General features: G+C 54.0%; 1 protein-coding gene across 3 annotated transcripts in view; it reads right to left on the bottom strand.

Annotated features, from left to right (window-relative positions):
- Window positions 1-573: 573 nt before the first annotated feature.
- The window catches only part of HOMER2 (homer scaffold protein 2), a 100,716-nt gene continuing 88,468 nt past the window's right edge, over window positions 574-12,821 (bottom strand). For 2 of the 3 annotated variants that reach the window (XM_084869265.1, XM_084869263.1), the window contains 5 exons: window positions 12,055-12,161; window positions 8,122-8,278; window positions 4,960-5,070; window positions 3,712-3,792; window positions 578-1,770 (listed from right to left, as the gene is read on the bottom strand). In XM_084869265.1, the coding sequence (XP_084725391.1) occupies window positions 1,582-1,770; window positions 3,712-3,792; window positions 4,960-5,070; window positions 8,122-8,278; window positions 12,055-12,161 (645 nt within the window). In that variant the 3' untranslated portion in view covers window positions 578-1,581. Of the gene's footprint in view, window positions 1,771-3,711; window positions 3,793-4,959; window positions 5,071-8,121; window positions 8,279-12,054; window positions 12,162-12,821 lie in introns of all 3 variants that reach the window. The other variant, XM_084869264.1, reaches the window with a different exon arrangement.

Consider the following 12,821-nt stretch of genomic DNA (forward strand, 5'->3'; position numbering starts at 1 on the left):
CTGAGCTGCCTGGGAAGATCTCCGTACCCACTGCCGCCAGGCCAGGCCCAGCCCAGGCCCCGCCGCCTGCAGCCCAGTCTCCAGCTCAGCCGGGGAGGAGCTGCCTCCTGGGCTCCGGGGCAGGGCGGGCCAGCTGCGCCCTGCACCTCCTGATTGCTATGTGCCGGCCTGGCCTGCGGGGTCTCTGCTGACGCCGTGCCCCAGACCACCTGGCCGCCGGCCCTCCTCCCTCCTCCCAGCTCCCTTCTCCCCTAAGCTCAGGGCTCAGCTCCGCAGAGGGGCGCCCGGGCCATGCCTTCCGGTGCCTGCCCTCCCTCGGGCTGTGTTAGCATTTGCAGCAGGGAGAGATCCTGCCCACGTGGGAACGCCTTTCTGGAAGGGGGAGTTCTCTCAGAGGTTCACGGAGCAGGTAATGGCCAGGGACTCAGCCGCTGTGCCAGCCCGGCAGGCCCTGCCAGGGAAGGATGACCACTGAGAGGAGAGGCCAGTGGTGCCAGCCCCAGGCCGAGGCCAGCCTCCCCGGCTGAGCCTCCCCTCCCCCCTGGGCTGGTGTGACTCCTTCCTCACCTGCCCACCCCCAACAGAGGACCCCACCCCGGGCCCCAGCGGACACCCCAACCCCAGGGACAGCCCGTGGTCCTGGAATCCCAGCTACAGGCCCCACGACTGGAGAGTGGGGGGGGGAGGGGGTGTCCCGGAGTCAGAGACCCATCCAGAGGGCCGTGGATGGGTGCCTGGGGCGGGAGGGGCTCCGACCGGCTCCTGCTGCGTCCACGGCCACTATCCCAGCCACGGGGCCACGGGGCCACGGAGCCACGGAGCCAAGCCACGGGCTTGACCACGCGAGTGCATCCACGTCCGATGCTGACCCAGGGCGCCAGGATGCCGGCCTGTCGGCAGGGACTCTGCGGGGGCTGGATTGAAACGCTAAATCCCGTGCGTTGTGTTTCACTGAACGAGTGTTTATTAAGCACCTACTGTGTGCGAGGCGCCCTCCCTGCGTGCTGCCGCGCCATGGCACAGCCATCTGCTCAGAGAACGAAACCAAGGAAAGGAGCGTGGTCGCAGCCTCACAGCTGGGGCAGGGATGAGGGGGCAGAAGGTCCCCGAGCTTTGGGGAGGGAGCTTTGACCTCCACGGCGGCCACGCTCGGGCGCCTGGGGGACATCCCGATACCCCGAATGCCGTTCAAAAAAAAAAAAAAAACAGGAGGTGTAAAGGAGACTCACATTTGGATTAGAAAACTCATTTCAGCTCATGGGGCTGCACAAACCCTTAAGAAAGATATAAACATCCCTGCCCTGACTGCGTAAACGTGTAAGGTAGACCTAGTCTGGATTCCTGAGTCAGAATCTTCCAGGGTGGCCCCGGCCTGGAAAAGGCCGGAGGAGCGAGAGGAGACCGCGATCCCGGCGCGTAGGAGGGGGCGCGGCGGCGGCCTGGGACCCTCGCCCCGGCCGCGCCCGCGTGGACAGAGGCGACGCCGGCGGCCGGACGCGTCCGCGGCCCCGGCCGCCCGCGCGCGCACACACACCTGCGGCTCCCGGGCCGGGGGGCCGGGGGGCCGGGGGGCCGGGAGCCCTAGTTGTCGGTGCCCAGCTTGGAGAGGCCGCGGCGGAAGTCGTGCAGGTCGTCGATCTTGCCGTCCAGCACCTCCAGGAAGTTCTTCAGCTCCACCTTTAGGTGGCGCTGCCGGTACTTGCTCTCCTCAATGTCCATCTTCAGGGAGCGCACTTTGTCCTCCAGGTTCTGATTGTCTTTCTCCGCTGCCTGAAGCAAAAGCGAAGGAGAGGGGTCTGGGGAACGTGGGGGAGACGGGGAGGGGGGGGCGCGGAGACCTGCTCCGGCTGCACCCCAGGCCCGTTAGTTCCTCAGCACACAGACCGGGGGCATCTCAGCGTGTCCTTCTTTCCTGCCTGCCTGTCTGTCCCTTCCACCAACGCGAGGCATTGCCAGCCCCAGGCCCAGACGGTCAGCGGATGTCCACTCAGCTCCATTTTTTTAAAAAATATATTTTTTATTGATTTTTTACAGAGAGGAAGGGAAAGAGATAGAGAGCTAGAAACGTCGATGAGAGAGAAACATCGATCAGCTGCCTCTTGCACACCCCCTACCGGGGACGTGCCCGAAACCAAGGTACATGCCCTTGACCGGAATCGAACCTGGGACCTTTCAGTCCGCGGACCGACTCTTTATCCACTGAGCCAAAGCGGTTTCGGCTACTCAGCTCCATTCTGATAACTAGGCCAGTGGTCGGCAAACTGTGGCTCGAGAGCCGTGTGCGGTGTGCCGCTCTGCTGATGAATGAGTTTGCCGACCACTGACCTAGGCTCTCGATTCCAATGATTACGGGCTGTTGTTGTTCCTTGTGATGAAGGCTCTATCCCAGTGGTCGGCAAACCGCGGCTCGAGAGCCTCATGCGGCTCTTTGGCGATTGAAGAAGTGCCCTAATTAAGTTAATAATAATGTACCTACCTATATAGTTTTTAAAATATATATATTTTATTGATTTTTTTACAGAGAGGAAGGGAGAGGGATAGAGAGCTAGAAACGTCGATGAGAGAGAAACATCGACCAGCTGCCTCCTGCACGCCCCCTACCGGGGATGTGCCTGCAACCAAGGAACAAGCCCTTTACCGGATTCAAACCTGGGACCCTTCAGTCCGCAGGTCGACCCTCTATCCATTGAGCCAAACTGGTTTCAGCTATATAAAGTTTAAAAAATGTGGCTCTCAAAAGAAATTTCAGTCGTTGCCCTGTTGATATTTGGCTTTGTGGACTAATGAGTTTGCCGACCACTGACCTAACCCTAACCAGTTGCTAAAGCTGGGGCTGCCCAACTGAATATAGGGCTCCTGAAGGGAGGAGAGCCTGGAGGTAGAGGAGGAGGTTAAAACCCTCCCTTTGTGATCAGAAACCTGAGGCCAGCCCGGCCAGTGTGGCTCAGTGGTTGAGCACTGACCTAGGAACCTGGCAGTTATGGCTTGATTCCTGGTGAGGGCACATGCCTGGGTTGCGGGCTCGATCCCCCAGTGCAGGAGGCAACAGATAAATGATTCTCTCGCATCACTGATGTTTCTCTCTCTCTCTCTCTTTCTCCCTTCCTCTCTGAAATAAATTAAATTAAAAAAAAAAAAAAATCTGAGACCAGCCGAGACCGGTTTGGCTCAGTGGATAGAGCGCCGGCTTGGGGACTGAAAGGTCCCGGGTTCGATTCCGGTCAAGGGCATGTACCTTGGTTGCGGGCACATCCCCAGTAGGGGGTGTGCAAGAGGCAGCTGCTCGATGACTCTCTCTCTCTCTCATCGATGTTTCTAGCTCTCTATCTCTGTCCCTTCCTCTCTGTACAAAATCAATAAAATATATATTTTTTTAAAAATCTGAGGCCAGTGAGGGGTGGTCTACCCCAGGAAAGCGTGTAAGTCCACGGCTGGGGAGTGGAGAGGGGGGACAGCATCCGGGACTTACGCCCTTAGCCCTTTCTCTGCCCCGACTCCTCACCCGTCTGCGGTTCTGCAGGGGCTTCTGTGGGCGGGAAACGGTTGGTTTGTGGCACAGGACACCTTCGTCAGGTGGAAAAGCCACAAGACAGACGCTGCTGAGCCTTCTTGGGGGCGGGGGGCGGGGGGGGGGGCGGGGGGGGGGGAGGAGACCCCCCTCAGGAAGAGTCACATGACCAGCGCCTTCTCATCTGCGCCTCCTGCCCTCACCTCTAGCTTCTCAGAGACGTATTCACACTCCGACATGAGCTGAGGTATGATTTCGCTCTGTTTCCGGAGATCTTTCAACTCCTGTGGGAGAAAGAAGTTTGAGAAAGAATGTGAAGTCAAGTCAGATGAGAGGCATTCTTTTTTTAAAAAATATATATATATTTTATTGATTTTTTTTTTTTTACAGAGAGGAAGGGAGAGGGATAGAGAGCTAGAAACATCAATGAGAGAGAATCATTGACTCTTGCACACCCCTAATGGGAATGTGCCCGCAACCAAGGTCCATGCCCTTGACCGGACCCGGGACCCTTCGAAAGTCTGCAAGTTGACGCTCTATCCACTGAGCCAAACCGGTTTCGGCAAGAGGCATTCTTGAAGCCCCCCACCCGGGCCCCCACTTGGACATCTCGGAATAAAAGCAGCTTCTGGAACCCGTGCTGTTTGCACAGATAACAAAGGTGAGGACTAACACTGAGCCCCTCAAATAGTCTAAGGGCGGAGGGCAGGACACGCACAATCGCACGAAGTCGGCGCATCACCATGGCGGACAGGTCTCCTATGCTTCGTGCTTTGTCAGTGGGGAAACTGAGGCTGGGAACAGTTTGGCAGCCTGCCCGTGGACTCCAGCCTCTGTGTACTTAGCAGTCCAACCGCCCTTCCACTGGCTACAATTGCTGGCTCTCACTGCACTCATCTGACAGCAGAGTTCAGCTTCTGATGACAGACTGTCTAAAAAGTTCCCAAGTAGCCGAAACCGGTGTGGCTCAGTGGATAGAGCGTCAGCCTGCGGACTGAGGGGTCCCAGGTTCGATTCCGGTCAAGGGCATGTACCTTGGTTGTGGGCACGTCCCCAGTTGGGGGTGTGCAGGAGGCAACTGATCGATGTTTCTCTCTCATCCATGTTTCTAACTCTCTATCCCTCTCCCTTCCTTTCTGTAAAAAAAAAAAAAAAAAAAAAATCAATAAAATATATTAAAAAAAAAAAAAAAAGTTCCCAAGTGACTGGTACAAAGTTCAAAGTTCAACTCCCTCTTGGATCGGGGTGGCTGACCACACAGCACACACAGCACAGCGAGGAGGCTGTAGTGTCTGCGCCCTGACGTGACTCTGGGCTCTGACTCTGCCCATGTCCAGGCAGCTGGCGGGGCCGTCACGTGCCCAGGCACCTGCTGTACCCTCGGGGGGAGCTCGCCCGCAGGCCCAGAGGACACGGGGGGGGTGGGGAGGGGCATCTGGGCTGTTACTCACCGAGTCCTTCTCTCGGAGCTCGGATTCCAGATCCTCGATCCTCCGCTTCAGCTGGATGTTCTTCTCCTTCTCTCGGTTGATCTCGCTGCACTGCTCTTCCAGCTCGTCAATCTGGGGGGGACATCACACATGAGGCCGGGGGGCTAGTTTGCTTCGGTCATCAAACCAAAGAGCAAAACAGTGCTGTTTATGCTTCCTTCCTTCCTTTCTTTTTTAAAAAATATATTTTATTACTTTTTTTACAAAGAGGAAGGGAAAGAGATAGTCAGAAACATCGATGAGAGAGAGAGTCATCGATCAGCTGCCTCTTGCACGCCCCCTAACTGAGGATGTGCCCGCAACCAAGGTACATGCCCTTGACCGGAATCGAACCCGGGGCCCTTCAGTCCGCAGGCCCATGCTCTCTCCATTGAGCCAAACCGGCTTCGGCTCCTTTCTTTAATTAAAAAATCTTTTATTGTTGAGATTATTACAGATGTCCCTCTTTTTCCCCCTCCCCTAAAATAGAATCTTTCTTTTTTTTCTTTCTGTTAATCCTCACCTGAGGATATTTTTCCATTGATTTTTCAGAGAGAGGGAAAGAGAGAGGGAAAGACAGGAACATGGATTGGGTGCCTTCTGTATGTGTCCCAACCAGGAGTCAGGTCAGGGAGAAGCCTGCAACCAAGGTATGTGCCCCTGACCGGAACTGAACCCAGGACCCTTTGGTCCGCAGGCCGACGCTCTATCCACTGAGCAACACCGGCTAGGCCTATGCTTTCATTTATTTATTTTATTTAAAAAAAAAACATTTTTAATATATTTTATTGATTTTTTTACAGAGAGGAAGGGAGAGGGATAGAGTTAGAAACATCAATGAGAGAGAAACATCAATCAGTTGCCTCCCGCACACCCCCCCACTGGGGATGTGCCCGCAACCCAGGTACATGCCCTTGACTGGAATTGAACTTGGGACCCTTCAGTCCGCAGGCCGACGCTCTATCCACTGAGCCACACCGGCTAGGCCTATGCTTTCTTTTTAAAATAAACCTAAAACTAACCCACTTGTGTTTCTCAGAGGCTGCCCTTGAACTCCATGTGACTCCGGAGGGGCCGCCGGTCCATTTTGGCACGAAGTGCCTCCTCACTCACCAGCAGCAGCGCCCTCTGAGCCACACCACCCGGCCTTCGGGTGCCCCGGGCTCCTGGCTGCTCTCGGGGCCACAGGACACGCTCTGCAGGTTTGCTTTAAGGACTTGTCACGAGCAGGATCTACCTGCTTCTCCCCGAAATGGTTTTACATCTTATTATTATTTTTTTTTAATCAGCATAGAAATTCATTCCATTTCCAGTGATTTTTTTTACATCGTTTTAATCACTTCCTAAATTATTCCGTTTCATGGGTCTAAGCCGGCGGGGTGAACAGCAGAGCCCTGGGGGGCAGGGGCCACCAAGCGGGACGCGATGACATTTCAAACGTTTTCACTCGGGTCGACCTGCAGGCCTCTTTCTGGAAGTGTGTGTGGGGGGAGGCAAATTCCCAGGGTGCACCTTTCTCTCCCTCCCCAGCCTGCTCTCTCAGAGGAACAGCCAAGGCCAAGGCCGGAGTGTGTGTGCAGGGTGAACGGCAAGAGCGGGACACGTGTAGCACAAAGGCGCCGAGTTGCCGAAACCGGTGTGGCTCAGTGGATAGAGCGTCGGCCTGCGGACTGAAAGGTCCCGGGTTCGATTCTGGTCAAGGGCATGGACCTTGGTTGCGGGCACATCCCCAGTAGGGGGTGGTGTGCGGGAGGCAGATGATCAATGGTTCTCTCTCATCGATGTTTCTAGCTCTCTGTCCCTCTCCCTTCCTCTCTGTAAAAAATCAATAAAATATATTTTTTTAAAAAGCGCTGAGTGGATGGGGTTCCCACAAGCGGGGGAAGCGCTGTGAGGACTCTGCCCAGAGGCGGGGCGCACCCCAGCCAAGGGGCTCCCCAGCAGGGACGCTGATGCTCCCCTCGGGGAGCACTCCCTCCGCCCGCCCTGCCCTTGGGCGTGTACTCTCAGGCGCAGAGGGAAGCTGGGCGCTTCCCTTGGAAAAAGAGAGAGCGGGCCGTCCATCAGCCAGTCCGGGAAGGGGCCATGCGGAGTCAGCACCTGGCCCGGTGCCCCTCGCTGTAAGCACTGTGGGCACCGAAATGAAAAAGCGACACCAGGCAGTGCCATCTGTGCCACGGAAGATGGTGAGACAGTGTCCTCCGCTGGCTTCCCGCAGTCAGGGGGCTGGGGAGAGTGAAGGCCAATGTCCCCCTGTCGTGTCCACGGCCTGTAAACGTGCTGACCGTTCAAACGTGGTCAGGCCCAAACCGGCTTGGCTCAGTGAATAGAGTGTCCGCCTGTGGACCAAAGAGTCCCAGGTTCGATTCTGGTCAAGGGCATGTACCTTGGTTGCGGGCACATCCCTGGTAGGGGGTGTGCAGGAGGCAGCTGGTCGATGTTTCTCTCTCATCGATGTTTCTAACTCTCTATCCCTCTCCCTTCCTCTCTGTAAAAAGTCAATATATATATATATATATATATATATATATATATATATATATATATGTATATAGTCAGCCCGGCCGGTGTGGTTCAGTGGTTGAGCATTGACCTATGAACCAGGAGGTCAAGGTTCGACTCCCTGTCAAGGGCACATGTGGGCTCAATCCCCAGTTGGGGGGCGTGCAGGAGGCAGCTGATCAATGATTCTATCATCACTGATGTTTCCATCTCTTTCTCCCTCTTCCTTCCTCTCTGAAATCAATAAAAATATCTTTATAAAAAAAAAAAAAGGTAATAGCCAAAACCGGTTTGGCTCAGTGGATAGAGCGTCGGCCTGCGGACTGAAGGGTCCCAGGTTCGATCCCGGTCAAGGGCATGTGCCTGGGTTGCAGGCACATCCCCAGTAGGGGGTGTGCAGGAGGCAGCTGATGGATGATTCTCTCTCATCGATGTTTCTATCTCTCTATCCCTCTCTGTAAAACATCAATAAAATATATATCTTTTAAAAATCTTTATTAAAAAATAAGGTAATAAATCGGGGATTGAAGCAGGGGGAGGCTCAGATGGGGAGGCAGCCAGGCTCCCTGCTGGGAGAAGGGGCCCCGGCCGCCCTCCCGCGGGCTGTGCCCCCCAGACCCTCCCGCCCGCCCCCGGGCCCACCTTGTGCCGCAGCCGGTCGTTCTCGTCCCGGCAGATGGAGAACTGCCGCTTCCACTGCTCCACGCTGGTGGCGGACTCCTGCAGCGCCGTGGTTAGCCGCGCGTTGCTCTCCCGCAGGGTCTGCAGCTCGATCTCCCATTTCTTCACGTTGGCGGCGCTGCAAGGCGGGGGCCGGGGGTGACCGGGAGGGCGGGTGCTGACCGGCCCCCGGCCCCCTCCCGGGGGAGCAAGGGCCAGAGGGACCGGCCTGTCTTGTGTGGACCCATCCCCTTGCTGGGCTGTTTTCCTAAAAGAGTCCCTTTAGAGCCTGGCCAGGGTGGCCCAGTGGATAGAGCGCCGGCCTGCGGCCCAAAGGGTCCCGGGTTTGATTCCGGTCAAGGGCATGTACCTCGGATGCAGGCTCCTCCCCAGCCAGGCCCTGGTCAGGGCTCATGCAGGAGGCAACCAACTGATGTGTTTCTCTTACACTGATGTTTCTCTCTCTCTTCCACTCTCTCAAAAATCAGTGGATAATAATAATGATAATGCTTTTTAAAAAAGGAATTAAAAATCAATGAAAAAATAACCTCAGGTAAGGATTTAAAAAAAAAAAGAATCACTTTAGAAATGAACAGAATTCTTAGAGAAGGATTCAAGCTCAGAGTCAGATCCCGTCCCTCCTGGCCCCAGCGGACCCCTCACACAGGAGAGCCGCTTCCTCCCTGAAATGGGCCTCCTTTTAGGAAGCTCGGAAGTCCTGGGCCGCCGGGGCCTCAGAGAACCTCACGAAAGCTCCTGGGCCCTTTCAACAAGTTCCTGACACCTATTTTGGAGCCAACACACGCACACACACACACACACACACACACTCACACACACACACACACACACACACTCAAACACATGGACACACGCACACAGAGACACACATGCACACACACACAGAGACAGACACACACACACACACAGACACACTCACACACGGACACACGCACACAGAGACACATGCACACACACAGAGACACACACAGACACACACAGAGACACACACACACAGAGACACACACACACATGGACACACGCGCACACACACAGGCACACTCATACAGACACACACACACACAGAGACAGACACATACACTCACACACAGACACACACACAGACACACACACAGATAAGACACACAGACACACACAGAGACACACAGACACACAGACACACAGACACACACACACACGCCCCAGATTTAAAAGCAAATAGGAGATAACGGTCCCACTCTCACTGGCCCCTCCTTAAGGCCTCTGAAGCAGGTGGGCAGCATAGTAAGTCCAGGAAACCATCAGGCTTGGACTCCAAATGCAATAAATCCAGGAGCTTTTTTCATAGCAACATAAACTTACCTGCAGTGAATTCTATGAAGCGAACGAGGCTATAACTATCCCAACGGCTCTTGGCAGAAAAAGGGTCCCCCACCCCTGGCATTGAAAGGAATCCAGATCTGAGAGGACGAGGGCAAGGGGACCAAGACTGGGACGCCCCTGAGGGCAGAAGTGGGGTGCTAACCACAGGTCTGAGGGACGCCTCTCCAGTACCACATAAACCCCCAGTTCAACTTTTTTGTTGTTGTTGTTGTTGTTAATCCTCATCCAGGATATTTTTCCATTGATTTTTAGGGAGCGTGGAAGAGAGAGGGAGAGACGGAGAGAAACATCAATGTGAGAGAAACACATCGATGGGTTTGCCTCCTGCATGAGCCCCAATCAGGGCCCCGGTTGGGGAAGAGGCTGTTACCAAGTACCTGCCATTGACCAGAATGGAACCCAGGACCCCTTGGTCCGCAGGCGGATGCTCTATCCACTGAGCCACACTGGCCAGGCCCACGTTTATCTTTGACCCTATGCTCTCAGGGAGGAAATTTCAGAAACCAAACTTGAGTCGGGCTCCCCAAAGAGGCTGTTTGGTTTGCAGGCTCCCTGGTTTCCCTGCTCGGAGCCCCGGGATCTGGGGTCCGAACATCTCGGGTGATTGGCAGATGTTCTTGCACCCCGAGTTGTCAGAGTCTGGGCTCCGGCTTAGCGCCTCCTGACTGAGGAGAGTGCTGCGTCTAACAGCTTTTTATTTTTTATTTTATTTTTAAAAATATATATTTTATTGATTTATTACAGAGAGGAAGAGAGAGGGATAGAGAGTTAGAAACATCGATGAGAGAGAATCATGGATCAGCTGCCTCCCGCACACCCCCTACTGGGGATGTGCCTGCAACTAAGGTACATGCCCTTGACCGGAATCGAACCTGGGACCTTTCAGTCTGCATGCGGATGCTCTGTCCACTGAGCCACACCGGTTTGGGCCTAACAGCTTTTTAAACAGTAAATGCAGCTGTGTCTGGGTAATCTGCATTCTCTTTCATTCCACAGCCTCAAGGATCCAGGTCAAACCATACGGATAGAAAAAAAAAAATAAGAAGCATTATTATCTGATTCATTCCAGGCCTGATGATGGAGAGCTTAAGCTGATTCGGGGAAACGGCTCTTGCTCATTCCTATAATCCACTTCTCAACTAAATTGGGATTTCAAAACATTGATTTTTAGGGCTAAAATGTTTTCATTCAGGCAGCAAGCACCCTGTGACTTAAACAACCAAGAATAGGCCCTGCCGGCATAGCTCAGTGGTTGAGCACTGACCTAGGAACCAGGAGATCCCGGTTCAATTCCCAATCAGGGCACCTGCCCAGGTTGCGAGCTTGATCCCCAGTAGGGGGCGTGATTCTCAATGATTCTCACTCATCATTGATATGTGTGTGTCTCTCTCTCTGTCTCCCTTCCTCTCTGAAATCAATAAAAACATAGTTAATCCGAAAGCGGTTTGGCTCGGTGGATAGAGGGTCAGTCTGTGGACTGAAAGGTCCCAGGTTCAATTCCAGTCAAGGGCACGTACATTGGTTGCGGGCACATCCCCAGCGGGGGGTGTGCAGGAGGCAGCTGATGGATGATTCTCTCTCATCGATGTTTCTAGCTCTCTATCCCTCTCCCTTCCTCTCTATAAAAAATCAATAAAATATATATTTAAAAACAAAATGATCAGGCCGGGACCGGTTTGGCTCAATGGATAGAGCGTCAGCTTGGGGACTGAAGGGTCCCGGGTTCGATGCCGGTCAAGGGCATGTACCTTGGTTTCGGGCATATCCCCAGTAGGGGGTGTGCAAGAGGCAGCTGATCGATGACTCTCTCTCATCGATGTTTCTGGCTCTCTATCTCTCTCCCTTCCTCTCTGTACAAAATCAATAAAATATATTTAAAAAAAACAAAAAACAAAAAACAAAAAAAAACAAAAAACAAAATGATCACACAACCAAGAATAGTCCTGATAGCTGTCTGATCTGTCTGATGAGAAGAAAAAAAAAAAGAGTCTGGTCACGGCTCTGTCCTTTGATACCCTGACAAAGCCCACAATCCAAAACCGGGGAGGCTGGGTCTAAGGGTCACCGTTGCCTGGACTCATAGGCATTAAGCTCTGAGAGCAGCCGAAACCGATGTGGCTCAGTGGATTGAGCATCAGCCTGCGGACTGAAAGGTCCCGGGTTCGATTCCGGTCAGGGGCATGTACCTTGGTTACGGGCACATCCCCAGTAGGAGGTGTGCAGGAGGCAGCTGATCGATGATTCTCTCTCATCGATGTTTCTAACTCTCTATCCCTCTCTCTTCCTCTCTGTAAAAAATCAATAAAATTAAAAAAAAAAAAAAAAAAAAAAAAAAAAAAAGCTCAGAGAATAGGCCGGGCCAGCGGATTAGAGAGTTGGCTGTTAGCAGACGTGGCCAGCGTGTGTGACGTTGTGGCCAGTGAGGCGGAGAGCAGCCACAGGCCGGCTGACCGGCTTCCCCGGGCCAGAAGGGGAGACCGGCCCCTCCCCCGCTCCAGAGCAGCGGCGTCCGGACGTCAGCCCCTCCCTTACCTCTGCGTCAGCGCGATCTTCAGCTTGTTGTTCTCGGACTTGAGGTGGGTTTCCACGGGGCCCGCGTGCGATGCCTTTTCGTCGTCCGTCCCGTTGACACTGGAGGCCTGCGCAGAAGACGGGGTTTCACACCCAGACCCCTGACCAAAGCGAATCCCCTCGCACGTCCCTGCGGGGCCTTCCGAGGGCAGCCAGTCGGGCATAACGGGACACTGTTTCTGAGGGTGGGAGCCGCTCATCCGACCCACTCGCAGCAGCAACGAGTAAGTCAGGGACCGGCAAGAACCAAGGACAAGCCGGAACCGGTGTGGCTCAGTGGATAGAGCGTCGGCCTGCGGACTCAAGGGTCCCAGGTTCGATTCCGGACAAGGGCATGTGCCTTGGTTGCGGGCACATCTCCAGTAGGGGGTGTGCAGGAGGTGGCTGATGGATGTTTTTCGCTCATCGATGTTTCTAACTCTCTATCCCTCTCCCTTCCTCTCTGTAAGAAATCAATAAAAACAAACAAATAAACAAAAAAAAACAAGGACAAGGCCCAGGAAGCCCCACAGTGAGCTCAGAGGCTGTGCACTTCACAGACCAGTGAGCACCTGGGGCCTCTATTCTGGGCCATTTTATTTTTTATTTTTAAAAAAATGTAATTTATTGATTTTTTTTTTTTTTTTTTTACAGAGAGGAAGGGAGAGGGATAGAGAGTTAGAAACATCGATGAGAGAGAATCATCCATCAGCTGCCTCCTGCACACCCCCCACCGGAGATGTGCCCGC

The sequence above is a fragment of the Pipistrellus hanaki genome (assembly GCF_964339955.1).
Source record: "Pipistrellus hanaki genome assembly, chromosome: 21".
NCBI lineage: Eukaryota > Metazoa > Chordata > Mammalia > Chiroptera > Vespertilionidae > Pipistrellus > Pipistrellus hanaki.